A 20,706-nucleotide genomic window follows, 5' to 3' on the forward strand; every position below is an offset into this window, starting at 1 on the left:
CTGTCCTTCTGTTGGAGAGTCAGTTCACCATCGCCTCTCTGCCTCCCTGAGTATCAAAAGTATTCCGTGGTTAGAATGGATACTTCAGATTACCATTCAGAAATGTTCTCATAGAAACAATGTATCAACACTTGTCATACGTGTCTCTTAAGTGTCCACGGGCCATTCCCACCTTCTCATAAGTGGACATTTTGTATCAAATGATCATTTTTTGGGGATTTAGGAGTTTGCCATGTGAAATCCTTTGTTCTCTCTGTGTCTCTTTCTGCATGACCAGGGTGAGAGCGTCTCCTCCAGGAATTTACAAACTGAGATAACAGAACCTGGGTGTAGGATAGAGAAAGGGGGAAGCCACTAGTTATACCCAAAAAGGGCCACATCATGACACCTCTAATGTCCCCATTTGAAAGATCGAAATGTATTTTCAGGACTATCAGCTACTATATAAGAATGTGAGTTATAAGAATGAAGAATGAGTTCCTGAAAGCGATTTTCTGCTTGTCTGCCAGCGTTACTGTTCCATGTCCCCTAAGGAGAAAATAAAATGCTATTGCAATTACAAGTAATTGCTTTATTGAATGGCAAACACATTAAATGGTGGTGTTTTTGTTTCAGTTGAATTGTCCTCTTGCCATATGTACCTCGGCAGTTGGTCCAACTCAGACAAAGAGACTCCTGGGATATTTTAATCAGGTTGCAAAAAGAGCGCAGAGTGGGAGTCGAAGGTTTGTGTGGAGGGAAGTGTTGTCTCAGGACACACACAAACACATACTTTGTCCCTGTAAACAATGTTTAATCATCCTGTTGTCGTTCTGTTCTCCTGCCCTTCCATGGTTGGAAAAAACATTGATGCTTTCCCTCGGTGAGGTACAGCAGTCTTTCCTGTGCTGTGTGCTACGTGCCAAGCAGGGGCATAAGGTAGGTAGACTTGTGCTAACAAGAAACATTGGGTGAGGGTGGTTGGACGTGTGCCAACCAGGATTTTGTACCCCGGCCATTAGACATGTAGTCTACTATAGCATACTCCCCCAAAAATATATATTTTTAAGTTATGTTTTATTGTCACATGCACTGGATATGTTGTTTTAAAGGTTCAATCTTAGTAGTACGGTGCCCCTGGAGAAAATTAGGGTTATTAAGTGCCTTGCTCAACTGTATGTTTACAGATTTTTTACCTTGTCGGCTCGGGTATTCGAACCAGCGACTTTGTGGTTACTGCTAGGTTACCTGCCACCTTGTATGCAGGAAATAAGAGGTCATTTTGTGAGCCATTGGAGCCAATGCTAACTACCGTTAGTGCAATGGCTGGAAGTCTACAAGAACATCCCATAGACTTTCAGTCATTGTGCTAACGCTATTTAGCTATTGCTTAAAAACACTAGAAAGCAACTTCCTGCAAGCTGTACACAGAGAAATAAAAATTATATCCACATCTGACTCTGGGGAAGTAGATAAAGGGCCTCATTGACAAAATCTCAAACTCTTATGTATTTATCATGCCTGTTATCAAGTCATACTGTTAAAATAACAACACAGGCATGTGTCATGTATGCTTAGGCTCCTACCAAGTTAGGGATACTGTTTTGGAGCCTAGTTCCTGTCTTTAAAGTTCTACCTGCTCAGTCAGGTTAAGACCAGTGAATTCCAGATACCCCAAAGCTGCCACAGACCGAGCCAACCAGACAGAGGAAAAGCTTCAGTTTCGCTAGACAGTGAAATATTGTGTGCTGGGCTGGCACAACAGATGGAGCTTAGAGACTCCATGCTGTACACAAGCTCATTTAGTCTTTTCCGTCTTTCCACTGCAATTTAGACTCCTTATTTTTCCACTTCCTTCCTCTATTACATTGTGATTTGGACATCCTTAACATCCCAAATTGGATGGCTATAAAGCCAATTCAGCCTTTCTCTTTTTCATTAGATTGTTCAGTGTCTGTGTATGTGCCCAAGGTTGTGCACCCACTGGGGTTCTAATGGTGGGGAGTCTGGGTACCTAATGCTCTGGGTACCTAATTCTCTGCTTGAAGCCATCTCCAGGCTCTAGAAACCATGGGCAGCCATGTGAGATGTTAATCTCATTATTTTATGCAAACAGTTAAAGGTCGGTATGTGTACTGTGACCTTCTCTCATGACGTCCTCCTGCCTTGAGCCAGTTATAACAAACAGTAGGTGGAACATCCCCATTATTTTTCCTTGGCATTGCATACTTCTCTCTCCTTGCAGTCTTCTTTTAACGCATTGGAGGAGAAGGCGCGGGGGGAGGAACCTGAGATCTTCTTCTCCAATTTGATTTTGAGAAGGATGCGAAGATAGAGTATGAATCTAATCAAGGATAAACAATTGCGGTTCATCCATGGACACAAGGGTAAGTGCATGTGAATAAAGGGTCTTGGGAGAAATTAGGCTCAATATGCCCAAAGAGAAACAGGATATAGAGAGGTGTGAGGTGATGTTGCCCATTTGAACTTGAAGTGTTTGTTTGAGGTTGTCTGTACGGTGAGGAAACTGCCCGGAACAGACGAGGGTTCAATGGAAATGCCCTTCTAGCCTTGTTTTAGGTTCTCTGTATGGTGAGACAAGGGTTCACTGGAAATGCCCTTTCCTTCTAGCCTGGTACTAGGTTGTACAGTTGAAGTCGGAAGTTTACATACACTTAGGATGGAGTCATTAAAACTTGTTTTTCAACCATTCCACACATTTCATGTTAAGAAACTATAGTTTTGGCAAGTCGGTTAGGACATCTACTTTGCATGACACAAGTAATTTTTCCAACAATTGTTTACAGACAGTGAATTGTCAGTGAAATAATCTATCACAATTCCAGTGGGTCAGACGTTTACATACACTAAGTTGACTGTGCCTTTTAAACAGCTTGTGAAATTCCAGAAAATTATGTCATGGCTTTAGAAGCTTCTGATAGGCTAATTGACATAATTTGAATCAATTGGAGATGTACCTGTTGATGTATTTCAAGCCCTACCTTCGAATTCAGTGCATCTGTGCTTGACATGGGAAAATCAAAAGAAAGCCAAGACCTCAGAAAAAAATGTTGTAGACCTCCAATTGTAGACCTCTGGTTCATCATTGGGAGCAATTTCCAAACGCCTGACGGTACCATGATCATCTGTACAGTCGTGGCCAAAGGTTTTGAGAATGACACAAATATTAATTTTCACAAAGTCTGCTGCCTCAGTTTATATGATGCAATTTGCATACACTCCAGAAGGTTATGAAGAGTGATCAAATGAATTGCAATGAATTGTAAAGTCCCTCTTTGCCATGCAAATGAACTGATACCCCCAAAAACATTTCCACTGCATTTCAGTCCTGCCACAAAAGGACCAGCTGACATCATGTCAGTGATTCTCTCGTTAACACCGGTGTGAGTGTTGACGAGGACAAGGCTGGAGATCACCCTGTCATGCTGATTGAGTTCAAATAACAGACTGTAAGCTTCAAAAGGAGGGTGGTGCTTGGAATCATGATTACCTGCAAGGAAAATGTGCCATCATCATTGCTTTGCACAAAAAGGGCTTCACAGACAAGTATATTGCTGCCAGTAAGATTGCACCTAAATCAACCATTTATTGGATCATCAAGAACTTCAAGCAGAGCGGTTCAATTGTTGTGAAGAAGCCTTCAGGGCGCCCAAGAAAGTCCAAGCGCCAGGACCGTCTCCTAAAGTTGATTCAGCTGCGGGATCGGGGCAACACCAGTACAGAGCTTGCTCAGGAATGGCAGCAGGCAGGTGTGAGTGCATCTGCACGCACAGTGAGGTGAAGACTTTAGGAGGATGGCCTGGTGTCAAGAAGGGCAGCAAAGAAGCCACTTCTCTCCAGGAAAAACATCAGGGACAGACTGATATTCTGCATAAGTACAGGGATTGGACTGCTGAGGACTGGGGTAAAGTCATTTTCTCTGATGAATCCCCTTTCCGATTGTTTGGGGCATCCGGAAAAAAGCTTGTCCGGAGAAGACAAGGTGAGCGCTACCAACACTCCTGTGTCGTGCCAACAGTAAAGCATCCTGAGACCATTCATGTGTGGAGTTGCTTCTCAGCCAAGGGAGTGGGCTCGCTCAGAATTTTGCCTAAGAATAAAGAATGGTACCAACACATCCTCCTAGAGAAACTTCTCCCAGCCATCCAGGAACAGTTTGGTGACGAACAATGCCTTTTACAGCATTATGGAGCACCTTGCAATAAGGCAAAAGTGATAACTAAGTTGCTCGGGGAACAAAACATCGATATTTTGGGTCCATGGCCAGGAAACTCCCCAGACCTTAACCCCATTGAGAACTTGTGGTCAATCCTCAAGAGGCGGGTGGACAAACAAAATCCCGCAAATTCTGACAAAATCCAAGCATTTATTATGCAAGAATGGGCTACCATCAGTCAGGATGTGGCCCAGAAGTTAATTGACAGCATGCCAAGGCGGATTGCAGAGGTCTTGAAAGAGAGCGGTCAACACTGCAAATATTGACTCTTTGCATCAACTTCCTGTAATTGTCGATAAAAGCCTTTGACACTTATGAAATGCTTGTAATCATACTTCAGTATTCCATAGTAATATCTGACAAAAATATCTAAAGACACTGAAGCAGCAAACCTTATGAAAATGTGTTTGCAATTTGTGCAAATCAATCCCAGAACAACAGCAAAGGACCTTGTGAAGATGCTGGAGAAAACGGGTACAAAAGTATCTAAATCCACAGTAAAATGAGTCCTATATAGACATAACCTGAAAGGCCGCTCAGCAAGAAAGAAGCCACTGCTCCGAAACCACCATAAAAAAGCCAGACTACTGTTTGCAACTGCACATGGGGATAAAGATTGTACTTTTTGGAGCCTCGCCCACATTCCAACGGCTGATGAACAGAGTGCTTTGACCCCACCAGCAGTACGCAGCGGCATATCTGGATGATATCAACATCCACAGCCAAGGTTGGGAAGAGCACGGGCGGTGCTGGACGCACTCAGATAAGCCGGGTATTTGATCGGACGGGGGAAAAGTCAAGCCCCAGGAGAGGAAGGTACACACGGTGCGTGACTGGCCCGTTCCATGCACCAAGACACAGGTCAAGTACTTCCTGTGACTGGCAGGATACTATAGCCAGTTTATGCCTAACTTTGCGGCTATAGCATCCCCCCTCACCTCTGGAACACAGTGAAATGGAGGGACGAGACAGAAGCGGCGTTCAACAGTCTGAAGGAAGCGCTGTGCTTCCATCCGAATCTTGCAACTCCCGATTTTCCAGGTGCCAATGGTGGTCTAGACAGACGCATGTGATACGGGATTAGGGGCCGTTCTGTCCCATGTACATAAGGGGGAGGAGCACCCCATCATGTACATCAGCCGAAAGCTGATGCCTCGGGAAAATAAATACTCTATCATTGAGAAAGAGTGTCTAGCGGTGAAGTGGGCACTAGACACTCTCAAGCATTACCTGCTTGGCACCCACTTCACCCTGGTCACGGACCATGCTCCCCTGGTCTGGATAGCCAGGGGAAAGGACACGATCGGGTCACCAGGTGGTTCTTGTCCATTCAACGCTTTTCTTTCTCTGTTGTGCACAGGTCAGGGGCGAAGCATGGAAACGCGGATGCCCTATCGAGAAGGGAGACCTACGTTGCACTGATGACAGTCCCCTCCCTGACAGAGCTACGGGGGGGAGGCATACAGCAGGTCAGCCACCAGGGGGAGACTCGTCGAGGCCTGGTAGCAGATGGCGTGTACATCACGAGGCGATGGCTCCATCTGCTGAACGTGCCAGGTCTCGAGAGGCTCCCCAGCCATGACTAATTGGGGTTAATTGGGAGCTGTTGAGTAATCAAGGGCGGATTGCTCACCAGCTATGCAAGGCCCATAAAGCTGCCAGAAGGGCAGCACACAAGGGGGACTGGGGGAAGTAAGGCGATTTCTGTGTAGTTGGAGACGGTGCTCAAGTGGAAAGGAGGGAGTTTGTGTGCCAAACAGGATACAGCAAGACCCGGAGCCCAGAAAAAGGTATCCCGGAGAGGGTCTCATGGGGGAGACCTATCCTTTTCTTTTTTGAACTACTATTTAAATAAACACCCTTGAAACTGAGCTAATCCTTCTCTGTCTGATCTGGGTAAACGTCTTGACCATACCCCCTGGTCTGTCACAGTGGATATATTGAAGCAACATCTCAAGACATCGGTCAGGAAGTTGAAGCTTGGTCACAAATGGGTCTTCCAAATGAACAATGACCCCAGCAGGCAGGGTAGCCTAGTGGTTAGAGTGTTGGACTAGTAACCGAAAGGTTGCAAGTTCAAACCCCCGAGCTGACAAGTTACAAATCTGTCGTTCTGCCCCTGAACAGGTAGTTAACCCACTGTTCCTAGGCCGTCATTGAAAATAAGAATTTGTTCTTAATTGACTTGCCTAGGAAGTTGAAGCTTGGCACTGGCACTCAAGCTACCTTTTCTCAAGTAGGCATTAAAAGCAATAAGTCAAGTGAGGACAATGTGTGAATAATCTTTGTCTTGGTCTCTCTAATGCTTTCTGTGTCTTTCTCTAGCGCCTCTTCTGTTTGTGACCATGGATATATTTAAACATACATTTGAGAGACTGGGTTTCATTTCTTTCCTTTTGAGGTGGATCAGATTAGGTTATGACATGGTGACTGGGCCAGGACACATCCAATGCTAATGTAAGGATAATGTAAACATAAAAAGTTGCAAGTCTGATGTTGAAGAAAGGATTAAAAGCATTGTTGTGAAGCATTGTGAAGTGTATAGGAATAAAACCTAGGAGAAAAGAATGGAACATGAAAGACTTTAACAAATCCACAAATTGTCTACAAACACACACAGAAATTGTGTTTCTCTTTATTTTCTGTTTGGCACCCTATTCCCTATGTAGTGCATCGATTTTAACCAGACCCTGGTCAAAAGTAATAAACTGTAAAGGTAAAAGGGTGCCATTTGTGATATAGCCCAATATCAAAGTCCTTCATTGAGTTGACTCCTTGATAATTCGGTCACTACATTTAAATTATTTTTGGCCTTGGAAAGCAGCTAAACTAACCTGCCATGCAGAACTCCCAGCGCAGTCATTATAGCTACAGTACAGTGCATGTGCGTGTGTGTATTTGTGTGCGCTCGTGTGTGTGACTCCCCCGGCTGCAGGGGACTGATATGACCTTGGGGTGAGCCATGAAGAATTCACTGACATTGCTACAATGACATCTATTCAGGTAGCTCAGGCAAGTGATTCAATAATAGTGTGGGAGTTAAAGGTATGGGTCGTGTCCCAAATGGCACCCTATTCCCTATCAATTACATTACATTTAACCAGGGTCCATAGTGCCCCAGAGGCTGGAATTTGGTACTTCAGCCTGGCTGGGAGCAATCTGGGATTCACCCAGTTAATTGCTTTATGAATTATCATGTTATATACACTCAGAATATTATAAAGACTAGACTAATAAACAGACTATTATAATACCAATGTCTTTTCCACAGTAAAGTCACAAATAATGCTATGTTTATGTTTTTAAGAGATAATGTGAATTTAATTAGACACTCACAAACATAGCATTTTAGATACTAACACATTTTTGCAGGGATGATACTAATATATAATATGCCATTCAGCATGACTTACATATTAGTGGTCCCATGAATCAAACCCACTACCCTGGCATTACAAGCACCATGCTCTACCACCTGAGCAACAAAGAACCACACTGTATGATAATGTATAATATCATGATGATTTATATGGCATGCGTCTTCAGTTTTGAGGTACTGTAAGGTATGTGTGATATGGCATTAGTTCTGTAAATGTTAGATATTAACTGTACTCACATGATGTTATTGTATTGCACCATCTGTGTTGACACGCTGGGTTCTAGAATGCTGCACAGACTTGAGTTCATTTGTGGTTTATTTACAGTGACACATTGAATAAGCAATCATCTGATGTATTGCACCATAGTGTGTATACTGTAGCTCACTCTAATTGGTGGTAGATGAGGTGAGTTTCTCCCTTACTATGTAAAGTGCTTTGGATACCTCAGCTGGTAGAAATGCGCTATATAAAACCAATCCATTATTATTCCTAGGGGTTCATAGCTTAGACCATGAAACTTCACTGCTCTGAAACAGAAGTTGGTTGGATATAGACATTATCAGTGACTGAAAAGAGGGTGTTTTCAATGCTAAAATGTGAGCTACACTAACTTCACGTCCATAAACCTTCAGGCTTTCCATCTATGGCAGAGAAGGAAAAATGCTTTCCATCAACATTCCATTTTCAGAAATAGACTGAGAAATTGCTCATCGTCCGTCACCACCCAGACAGATTGTTCCCTTGATGTTACTAAGAATATGGGCTTGCTACCAACACAACAATCGCCTTACTGCAGGAACAAGATAGGAAGATTGCAGCAGGTTCTAGGTCCGAGTGGCGATGGTCAGAATTCCCATGATTGCAACCATGTTCAGGAAATTTGTTGGACTCTCTCCAATGAACAAGATGAAACTTGTGATCATGAGGTTACCTAGTGTCATAGTGTCATGGGTTGGCTGGCTTTTCCAGGTACTGGTGTGTCCTTTAGGGAAAAGTTGGTCCAAAACGATGAGGGTGCCGATGCACCGGCACAGGATGACGCCACATGGCTGTGCACCGCAAACCATGTACCTCAAAAGAAGGAAAGACAGGCTGCTCTCAAAGACCATTGATGGTCTTTGTTTTCCTGGTCTATGGTCTGCTCTCTGCTCTTCATCAACTCTGATATCGGGATCATCTTCCTCTGAATCCTTATCTGATGTCATCTCCCAGGTGGGATCTTCATCACCTGCATCTTCATCTGCTCCACAACACTCAGCCAACTCTTCTCTGCCCGGAAGTTTCGTCTTAGGGGTATCGATCTGGAGTTTTACCTGGATTCCCCTAGAATATGTAGATCTTCTCCCAGGGGCCTGGCAGGATTGTATTACTACTGGTAATTTTGTATCCCTTGGGTTCTGTGTTTTTGCTCAACCACATTATCATCCAAAGCAACATCCACTGTGTCATCCACAGCATTGTTTTGCCCAGATGCATTTGGTAAGTCTGGAATAGTAATTCACAGAAATATGTAGTAGGATTCGTATGCACACAAGAACTGATTAGAGTACACATTTTGTCTGACGATAGGCACCATTCCAGGTTTGCATTACATTTTTGATTTGATTTATGAACTCAGCAAAAAAAGAAACGTCCCTTTTTCAGGGTCCTGTCTTTCAAAGATAATTAGTCAAAATCCAAATAACTTTACAGATCTTCATTGTAAAGGGTTTAAACACTGTTTTCCATGCTTTTTCAATGAATCATAAACCATTAATGAACATGCACCTGTGGAACGGTCGTTAGGACACTAACAGCTTACAGACGGTAGGCAACTAAGGTCACAGTTATGAAAACTTAGTAGAAAGGCCTCTTTAGTGTCCTAACTCTGGAAAAACACCAAAGGAAAGATGCTCAGGGGCCCTGCTCATCTGCGTGAATGTGCCTTAGGCATGCTGCAAGGAGGCATGAGGTCTGCAGATGTGGCAAGGACAATAAATTGCAATGTCCGTACTGTGAGACGCCTAAGCCATCGCTACAGGGAGACAGGACGGACAGCTGATCTACCTCACAGTGGCAGACCACGTGTAACAAGACCTGCACAGGATAGGTACATCCAAACAACACACCTGTGAGACAGGTACAGGATAGCAGCAACAACAACTGCCCAAGTTATACTAGGAATGCACAATCCCTCCATCAGTGCTCAGACTGTCCGCAATATGCTGAGAGAGGCTGGACGGAGCGCTTGTAGGCCTGTTGTAAGGCAGGTCCTCACCAGACATCACTGGCAACAACGTTGCCTATGGGCACAAACCCACCGTCGCTGGACCAGACAGGACTGACAAAAAGTGCTCTTCACCGATGAGTCGTGGTTTTGTCTCACCAGGGGTGATGGTCATATTTGCGTTTATCATCAAAGTAATGAGCGTTACAGCGAGGCCTGTATTCTGGAGCGGGATCGATTTGGAGGCGGAGGGTCCGTCATGGTCTGGGGCGGTGTGTCACAGCATCATCGAACTGAGCTTGTTGTCATTGCAGGGAATCTCAATGCTGTGCCTTACAGGGAAGACATCCTCCTCCCTCATGTGGTACCCTTCCTGCAGGCTCATCCTGACATAACCCTCCAGCATGACAATGCCACCAGCCAAACTGCTCGTTCTGTGCGTGATTTCCTCCAAGACAGGAATGTCAGTGTTCTGCCATGGCCAGCGAAGCGTTGTGGGACGCCTAGCGTTGTGAAGATATTCCAGGTTCTTGTGATCCGTCCACACTATGAATGGAAGTTCTGCCCCCTCTAACCAGTGTCTCCACTCCTCCAAGGCCAACGTCAATGCGAGTAGTTCTCGATTCCCCACATAATTCCTCTGTGGCGTTAAGGCATTGGGAGAAGGCGGCGCAGGGATGCAGCTTAAGGTCCAGGGCAGAACGTTGGGAGAGCATGGCCCCCACTCTGACATCCGAAGCGTCTACCTCCATCACGAACTGACGGGATGGGTTCAGATGGATCAATATGGGAGCTGTAGTGAAGTGGTGGTTAAGGTCCAGGAACGACCGGTCAGTAGCTGGGGACCACGTGAACAGGACCTTGGGAAATGTGAGTGCTGATGGGGGAAGCCAGGGTGCTGTAACTCTGGATAAAACAGCGATAGAAATAGGCAAATCCCAATAAATGTTGCATTCTGGAAGTGGTTTGGGGCCAACCACCACTCTCACCTTTCCCAGATCCATCTGCACATTCCAAGCAGCGATCATGTATCCAAGGAAAGAGATGGTGGAGTGATGGAACTCACAATTTTCGAAGTGGCTCTAAAGCGGGTAGCGTTTCTTAATGTGTCTAGGACCAGAGTTGCGTTCCTTTAGCAGAACCCCTCGCCAACAGCCAATGAAATTGCAGGGCGCAAAATTCAATCAACAGAAATCTCATTATTCAGATTTCTCAAACATACAAGTATTAGACACCATTTTAAAGATATAATTCTCGTTAATCCAACCACAGTGTCCGATTTCAAAAAGGCTTTTCGGCGAAAGCAGAACTTATCATTATGTTAGGTCAGCAACTTGTCACAGAAAGCATACAGTGATTTTCCAACACAAGAGAGGAGTCACAAAAAGCAGAAATAGAGAGAAAATGAATCACTAACTTTTGATATTCTTCATCAGATGACACTCCCGGGACAACATGTTACACAATACACGTATGTTTTGTTCAATCAAGTTCATATTTATATCCAAAAACCTCAGTTTACATTTGGCTTTGCCTCCAAAACATCCCGTGAATCTGCACAGAGCCACATCAATTTACAGAAATAGTCATAATAAACATTGATAAAATATACAAGTGTTATTCACAGAATTAAAGATATTAACTTCTTAAGGTATAAGGGGGCAGCATTTTCACTTTTGAATAAATAGCGTGCCCAATTTCAACTTCCTGCTACTCATGCCAAGAACATAAGATATGCATATTAGTAGTAGATTTGGATAGGAAACTCTCTGAAGTGTCTAAAACTGTTTGAATCATGTCTGTGAGTATAACAGAACTTATGTAGCAGGCAAAACCCCGAGGACTAACCATTCAGAATTTTGTTTTTTTTAGGACTCTGCCTGTTCAGTGAGTTCTCATTGGGAAACAATATTTCTTTAGGCACTTGTTTGCAGTTCCTACCGCTTCCACTGGATGTCACCAGACTTTGAAATTTGGTTGAGGTTATTCCTTTGTGCAATGAAGAAGTACGGCCATCTAGGAACTGGGTAACACTGTTGAGAGTTGCGTAAGACTTGAAAAGTAGGGTTGGTTTGTTGTCTTCCTGTATTGAACACAGATAGACCCGTATTCAATTTGATCGATTATTAACATTTAAAAATACCTAAAGTTGTATTAAAGGTAGTTTGAAATGTTTTGGCAAAGTTTACAGGTAACTTTTGAAATATTTTGTAGTGACGTTGCACAAGTTGGAAGCTGTTTTTTTCTAGATCTAACATGCCAAATAAATGGACATTTTGGATATATATGGATGGAATTAATTGAACAAAAGGACCAATTGTGATGTTTATGGAGTGCCAACAAAAGAAGCTCGTCAAAGGTAAGGCATGATTTATATTTTATTTTTGTGTTTTGTGTAGCGCCTGCAGGGTTGAAATATGCTATTCTCTTTGTTTACTGTTGTGCTATCATCAGATAATAGCTTCTTATGCTTTCACCGAAAAGCCTTTTTAAAATCTGACATGTTGGCTGGATTCACAACGAGTGAAGCTTTAATTTAGTATCTTACATGTGTGATTTAATGAAAGATAGATTTTTATATCATTTTATTTGAATTTGCCGTGCTGCATTTTCCCTGGCTTTTGGCCAAGTGGGATGCTTGCGTCCCCTATCCAAGAGGGATTAATGCAACCGCTGTGTCAGATTTAAAAAAAACTTTACGAAAAAAGCACACCATGCAATAATCTGAGTACGGCCCTCGGAGACCAACACAACCCAAACAGATATCCGCCATGTTGGAGTCAACAGAAGTCAGAAATAGCATTATAAATATTCACTTACCTTTGATCTTCATCATAATGCACTCCCAGGAACCCCAATTCCACAATAAATTTTGTTCGATAAAGTTCATAATTTATGTCCAAACACCTTTTTGTTAGCGCGTTTAGCCCAGTATTCCAAATTCATGACGCGCGATCACTAGGAGCAGACGAAAAAGTCAAAAAGTTCCGTTACAGTCCGTAGAAACATGTCAAATAATGTTTAGAATCAATCTTTAGGATGTTTTTAACATAAATCTTCAATAATGTTCCAACCGGAATATTCCTTAAGGTCTTCAGAAATGCAATGGAATGCAAGCTAACTATCACGTGAACGCACATGGTCAGCTCGTAGCACTCTGGGAGAGACCTTACTCAGTCTCCCCTATCATTCGCCCCACTTCACAGTAGAAGCATCAAACAAGGTTCTAAAGACTGTTGACATCTAGTGGAAGCCCTAGGAAGTGCAATATGACCCCATAGACACTGTGTATTCAATAGGCCAAGAGTTGAAAAACTACAAACCACTTCCTGGTTAAATTTTTCTCAGGTTTTTCTGTTATACTCACAGACATCATTCAAACAGTTTTAGAAACTTCAGAGTGTTTTCTATCCGAATCTGGACCTGAGTAGCAGGCAGTTTACTCTGGGCACGCTTTCATCCAAATTTGAAAAAGCTGCCCTCTAGCCCAAACAGGTTTTAACCATAATGTTATTGAGGCTCTGGAAGTCAATGCGCGGTGGAGGCAGAAGGACCGATATCCCCTGCAGCAAGGGAGTACTCAATGTATGTCTCCATAGCCTTGGTCTCCGGGACCCAACAGTGAATACAGCTGTCCCCGGGGTGGTGTTGTATCCGGGAGAAAGTCGATGCGAAGGAAGCCTCCCAGAGATCCTGGTACTCCGTGAGAACGGCGGGGAGGGTTCGAAGCTTCTTCCGAGCCCACTTGAAGATGTTCTGGGGCAGGCTGCGCCGACTTCAGACAACGGGCAAGGCAGAACGGGCTCCAGCCCACGATAGTACCAGCAGTCCAGTTGATAAGGGGATGTTGCTAACATTCACGATAGCAAATCTCAAATTACAAAAAAAAGCCGTTTTCGTCTTTTGAGCTTCTAGTCATGAAATCTATGCGCCTACTCAATCACTTTTTATAGCTACTGTTTACAGGCCTCTTGGGCCATATACAGCGTTCCTCACTGAGTTCCCTGAATTCCTATCGGACCTTGTTGTCATAGAAGATAATATTCAAATTTTTGGTGACTTTAATATTCACATGGAAAAGTCCCCAGACCCATTCCAAAAGGCTTTCGGAGCCATCATCGACTCAGTGGGTTTTGTCCAACATGTCTCCGGACCTGCGCACTGCCACAGTCATACTCTGGACCTAGTTTTGTCCCATGGAATAAATGTTGTGGATCTTAATGTTTTTTCTCATAATCCTGGACTATCGGAACACCATTTTATTACATTTGCAATCGCAACAAATAATCTGCTCAGACCCCAAACAAGGAGCATCAAAAGTCGTACTATAAATTCTCAGACAACCCAAAGATTCCTTGATGCCCTTCCAGACTCGCTCTGCCTACCCAAGGACGTCAGAGGACAAAAAGCTGTTAACCATCTAACTGAGGAACTCAATTTAACCTTGCGCAATAACCTAGATGAAGTTGCAGCCCTAAAAACATTAGTTTCTTATGACAATCTCCCTGGTATACAAAAAAATACCCGAGCTCTGAAGCAGGCTTCCAGAAAATTGGACGGAAATGGCACCACACCAACCTGGAAGTCTTCCGACGCGCTTGAAAAGACAGCACCGTGCAGTATCGAAGAGCCCTCATTGCTGCTCATCATCCTATTTTTCCAACTTAATTGAGGAAAATAAGAACAATCCGAAATGTACTTTTGATACTGTCGCAAAGCTATCTAAAAGCAGTATTCCCCAAGAGAGGATGGCTTTCACTTCAGCAGTAATACATTCATGAACTTCTTTGAGGAAAAGATCATGATCATTAGAAAGCAAATTACGGACTCTTCTTTAAATCTGTGTATTCCTCCAAAGCTCAGATGTCCTGAGTCATCACAACTCTGCCAGGACCTAGGATCAAGGGAAACACTCACGTGTTTTAGTATTATATCTCTTGACGCAATGATGAAAATAATCATGGCCTCTAAACCTTCAAGCTGCATACTGGACCCTATTCCAACTTAATTACTGAAAGAGCTGCTTCCTGTGCTTGGCCCTCCTATGTTGAACATAATAAACATCTCTCTATCCACCGGATGTGTACCAAACTCACTAAAAGTGGCAGTAATAAAGCCTTTTTTGAAAAAGCCAAACATTGACGCAGAAAATATAAAAAATGATCGCCCTATATCGAATCTCCCATTCCTCTCAATTTTTTTAAAATACTGTTGCACAGCAACTCACTGCCTTCCTGAAGACAAACAATGTAAACAAAGATCTTCTGTTGAATCTGACAATTAATCTTGATGGTTGTACAGTCGTCTCAAATAAAACTGTGAAGGACCTCTGCGTTACTCTGGACCCTGATCTCTCTTTTGACGAACATATCAAGACTGTTTATAGGACTGCTTTTTCCATGTACATAACATTGCAAAAATCAGAAATGTTCTGTCCAAAAATGAAGAAAAATGTATCCATGCTTTTTGTTACTTCTAGGTTCGACTACTGCAATGCTCTACTTTCCGGCTACCTGGATAAGGCACTGAATAAACTTCAGTTAGTGCTAAATACGGCTGCTAGGATCCTGACTAGAACCCCAAAATGTGATCATATTACTCCAGTGCTAGCCTCCCTACACTGGCTTCCTGTTAAGGTAAGGGCTGATTTCAAGGTTTTACTGCTAACCTACAAAGCATTACATGGGCTTGCTCCTACCTATCTTTACAATTTGATCCTGCCATACATACAAGACGCAGGCTTCCTAATTGACCCTAGAATTTCTAAGCAAACAGCTGGAGACAGGGCCTTCTCCTATAGAGCTCAATTTTTATGGAATGGTCTGCCTACCCATGTGAGAGACACAGACTCGGTCTCAACCTTTTAAGTCTTTATTGAAGACCCATCTCTTCAGTAGGTCCTATGATTGAGTGTAGTCTGGCCCAGGAGTGTGAAGGTGAACGGAAAGGCACTGGAGCAACGAACCTCCCTTGCTGTCTCTGCCTGGCCGGTTCCCCTCTTTCCACTGGGATTCTCTGTCTCTAACCCTATTACAGAGGCTGAATCACTGGCTTACTGGTGCTCTTTCTTGCCATCCCTAGGAGGGAGGCGTCACTTGAGTGAGTTGAGTCACTGACGTGACCTTCCTGACGGTTGGCACCCCCTTTGGGTTGTGCCGTGGCTGAGATCTTTGTGGGCTATACTCGGCCTTGTCTCGGGATGGTAAGTTCGTGGTTGAAGATATCCCTCTAGTGGCGTGGGGGCTGTGCTTTGGCAAAGTGGGTGGGGTTGTATCCTGCCTGTTTGGCCCTGTCTGGGGGTATCATCGGATGGGGCTACAGTGTCTCCTGGCCCTTCCTGTCTCAGCCTCCAGTATTTATGCTGCAGTAGTAGTCAGTCTGTTATATCTGGAGTATTTCTCCTGTCTTATCTGGTGTCCTGTGTGAATTTAAGTATGCGCTCTCTAATTCTCTCTTTCTTTCTCTCTCTCGGAGGAGGACCTGAGCCCTAGGACCATGCCTCAGGACTACCTAGCAATTAACACGAGTGATAGATGTGCAGATGAGGATGTGCAAGTAGAAATACTGGTGTGCAAAAGAGCAGAAAAAAACAAACAAATATGGGGATGAGGTAGGTAGTTGGTTGGGTGGGCTATTTACAGATGGGCTGTGTAAGCTGCTCTGACAGCCGATGCTTGAAGTTAGTGAGGGAGGCCATGTTCTGTTATAATCTCCACAAGGGACAGCCAGAAGAGGACTGGCCACCCCTCATAGCCTGGTACCTCTCTAGGTTTCTTCCTAGGTTTTGGCCTTTCTAGGGAGTTTTTCCTAGCCACCGTGCTTCTACACCTGCATTGCTTGCTTTTTGGGGTTTTAGGCTGGGTTTCTGTACAGCACTTTGATATATCAGCTGATGTAAGAAGGGCTATATAAATACATTTGATTTGATTGTGGAGCTGGAGCCAAGAAAACCCCAATACCACGGGAACCTGAGGAGACTTGATGAGCATAAACTGTATAACTGTATTGACTCACTGTGGTTCCCGGACACACGCAGGTGGATAGGGCTAGTATTGTGGGTAAGCCTGCCTATAGAGTGCCCATCCAGTGCTTTAACATCCAGGTTAGTGGAGACGGGCTGAGTGGGGATGCCTAGCTAAGACACCAGGGTGTCGTCCATGAAACTCTCGTCGACCTAGAGTCAATGAGAACCCAGAGAGATTTAGACTGGTCGCCCCACAGCAGGATGGCATGAAGAGGGTGCAAGTAAGGGGAGAAGAAAAACTCTCCGTGTGGCCCACCAGATTCCTTGTACCTACTGATGAGCCTGGTCAATTTAAAGGACAGGTAGACACATAATGACCAGCAGTTCCACAATACAGACAACTCTTGATTTTAAGTCTGAGTAATCTTTCGGCTGGAGACAGGCTAGCTCTGCCGAGTTGCATCGGCTTCGATAAAGGCGAGTCGGTAGACTTCGGGGGAACTCTAGTAAGTTCGGATCCTCTCGGGGACATCCGGAGTTCCTCGGATGCAAGCAATTGGGACCGCAATCAGATCTACTCTCCCCCTAGTTCCCGTAGCCACCTATCGATCTAGATGGTCAAGGCGATGCGCAAATCAAGATCTGTAGGCAGCTCCCGGGCTTCGAGCTCGTCCTTAACCTCCTCCAATAATCCATGAAGGAATGTGTCGAACAGGGAAAGCCGGATTCCTGGCACTCTCAGCAGCCAATGAGCGGAAATCAACCGCATAGTCCACGAAGCTGGAGTAACTTCCGGGCAGCCTCTCTCCCGGACAACAGAAAATCGAAAACCTTTTTCACCTCAGCCACAAATTCTTCAAGGCTGAGAAACACGGCAGATTGTTGCTCCTACCCTGCAGTAGCCCAGGCGAGAGTCCTCCTGGTCTGGAATCCATCCACAAGACCTTGGAGTAACTCCTCGTGTTTCCTTATGGTGGCTCCTTGGGAGGAGATGGCATTGCGGACCTGGTTGGAGTGTGCTGGGTCAGTCATGGCCAGTTCGTACTATCAGACCTCAGAATAAGACCCAGATGCAGGCAGTTGGAGGTAACACAATTTTATTACAAAACAGGGGGCAGGCATGCAACAAGTCAAGGGCAGGCAGAGGTCAGTAATCCAGAGCAGAGTCCGAAAGGTAAAGAACGTCAGGGCAGGCAGAATGGTCAAAACCGGGAAAACTAGAAAACAGGGACTAGAGAGAAAAACATCAGTACAGGAAAAACACTGGTAGGCTTGATGAGACAAGACGAACTGGCAACTGACAAACAGAAAACACAGGTATAAAGCACAGGGGATAATGGGGGAAATGGGCGACCCCTGAAGGGGGGTGGAGACAAGAACAAGACAAAGTATTCATACCCCTTGACTTATTCCACATTTATTTTTTTCAAAATGAATTAAATCTAATTTCTCTCCAGTCTACACACAATACCCCATAATAACAAAGTGAAAACATGTTTTAGAAATTGCTTGACAACCAATTTCAGGTCTTGCCATAGTTTTTCAAGCAGATTTAAGTCAAAACTGTAACTCGGCCACTTAGCACCATTCATTGTCTACATGGTTAGCAACTCTAGTGTGGATTTGACCTTGTGTTTTAGGTTATTGTCCTGCTGAAAGGTGAATTAATCTCCAAATGTCTGGAGGAAAGCAGACTGAACCACGTTTTCCTCTAGGATTTTGCCTTTGCTTAGCTCCGTTCTGTTTCTTTTTAATCCTGAAAAACTTCACAGTCCTTAATTATTACAAGCATGATGCAGTCACCATTCTGCTTGTAAATATGGAGAGTGTTACTCAGTAATGTCTGGTATTAGATTTTCCCAAACATAACACTTTGTATTCAGGACAAAATTAAAAATGTTTGTAGTAGTACTTCAGTGCAGAGGTCGCCAACAGGTCAAAATTACAATCAATTTTCACGTGTTCCACTGCGAAATGTCATGAACAAATCTCGCAAGTATCACAAGCACCCAGCTACCATCATGCTTCACTGTAGGGATGGTGCCAGATTTCCTCCAGACGTGATGCTTGGCATTCAGGTCAAAGAGTTCAAACTTGGTTTCATCAGACCAGAGAATCTTGTTTCTCATGGTCTGAGAGTCTTTAGGTGCCTTTTGGCAAACTCCGAGTGGGCTGTCATGTGCATTTTACTGACGAGTGGCTTCCGTCTGGCCACTCTACCATAATGGCCTGATTTCTGGAGTGCTGCAGAGATGGTTGTCCTGCTGGAAACTTCTCCCATCTCCACAGAGGAACTCTGGATCTCTGTCAGAGTGACCATCGTTTCTTGTTCACCTTCCTGACCAAGGCCCTTCTCCCCCAATTTCTCAGTTTGGCCTGGCGGCCAGCTCTTGGAAGAGTCTTGTTGGATCAAAACTTATTCCATTTAAGAATGATGGAGGTCAATATGTTCTTGGGGACCTTCAATTCTGCAGACATTTTTTGTACCCTTCCCCAAATCTGTGCCTCGACACAATGTGCCTCAACACGAGCCTGTCTCGGAGCTCTATGGACAATTCCTTCAACCTCATGGCTTGGTTTTTGCTCTGACATGCACTTTCAACTGTGGGACCTTATATAGACAGGTGTGTGCCTTTCCCAATCATGTCCAAACAATTGAATTTACCCCAGGTGGACTCCAATCAATTTGTAGAAACATCTCATGGATGATCAATGGAAACAGGATGCACCTGACCTCAATTGCATGTCTCATAGCAAAGGGTCTGAATATTTATGTAAATGAGGTATTTCTGTTTTATTTTAAATCAATTTGCTAAAATGTCAGATCTGTTTTTGCTTTATCATTATGGGGTATTGTGTGTAGATTGCTGAGGATTTTTATTTATTTAATCCATTTTAGAATAAGGCTGTAATGTAAAAAATTGTGGAACAAGTGCTATTCTTTCTCTTATAGGGTCCCAGGGGAGAGGAGAAGAATATGCCTTTTAAGAAAGCTAGAATAACATTTATTGCACTTAAGAAGCTCTCATGCCTTGTTGCAAACAGGATGCATGTTTTGGAATATTTTTATTCTGTATTCTGTATTCTTCCTTCTCTGTGGAGAAACTACAATGTTGATCCATCCTCAGTTTTCTACTATCACAGCAAACTCTAACTGTTTTAAAGTCACCATTTCCTCATGGTAAAATCCCTGAGGGGTTTCCTGACTCTCCAGCAATAGACATTAGACATAGACATTAACTAGCTCTAATTAGAACATGTCTTAATGATGTTCTTTCTTTCATCCTCTCTCTCTGTCTCTCTCCCTGTGTGTCTCTCTTTCTCTCTCACACACACACACACACACACACACACACACACACACACACACACACACACACACACACACACACACACACACACACACACACACACACACACACACACACACACACACACACACACACAGCTCAGTCAGATGTTGGGGAACGACATCAAGTATCAGGTACGAGAGCCTGTTGGACTGAGGGTCTGGATCCTCATCTCTGCAGTAGCCTTCACAGTCATGGCCTTGATGGTGAGTTGATAGAGTCTGAATGACACACAGTCACAACACACACATCCTGTTAACTGCCAAAATAAAGGAAATGGCAACATTCTGTCTTAATAGGGTCTGTGTCTGTATCTGTATTGGAGGGATGCAACACCATTCTCCACCATTCTCCACAATAATTTCCATCATTTGGTGTTTTGTTGATGGTGGTGAAAATAAGGCTGTGTGGCGGTCATGAAATGTTGTCAGCCGGTAACCAGCCGGTAACTGTCATGCAAATAATTGCCGGTCTCATGGTTATTAACGGTTGATTACACATAGCATACAAGCCACTGATGCTGACCTTTGGAACATCAACATTTAAAAATCCATTTAATATAGCCACCAGGGGTAGGCAACCCTATTCCT

The 20,706-nt window shown here is 43.9% G+C and overlaps 1 protein-coding gene across 1 annotated transcript in view; it reads left to right on the forward strand.

Annotated features, from left to right (window-relative positions):
• LOC135524036 (tumor protein p53-inducible protein 11-like) overlaps positions 1-20,706 on the forward strand; it is a 141,523-nt gene that overhangs the window by 87,194 nt on the left and 33,623 nt on the right. The window contains exon 3 of the mRNA XM_064951172.1: positions 20,215-20,322. Coding sequence (XP_064807244.1) covers positions 20,215-20,322 — 108 coding nt within the window. The remainder of the gene's footprint in view (positions 1-20,214; positions 20,323-20,706) is intronic.

The sequence above is a fragment of the Oncorhynchus masou genome, chromosome 31, assembly GCF_036934945.1.
Source record: "Oncorhynchus masou masou isolate Uvic2021 chromosome 31, UVic_Omas_1.1, whole genome shotgun sequence".
Taxonomy (NCBI): Eukaryota; Metazoa; Chordata; class Actinopteri; order Salmoniformes; family Salmonidae; genus Oncorhynchus; species Oncorhynchus masou.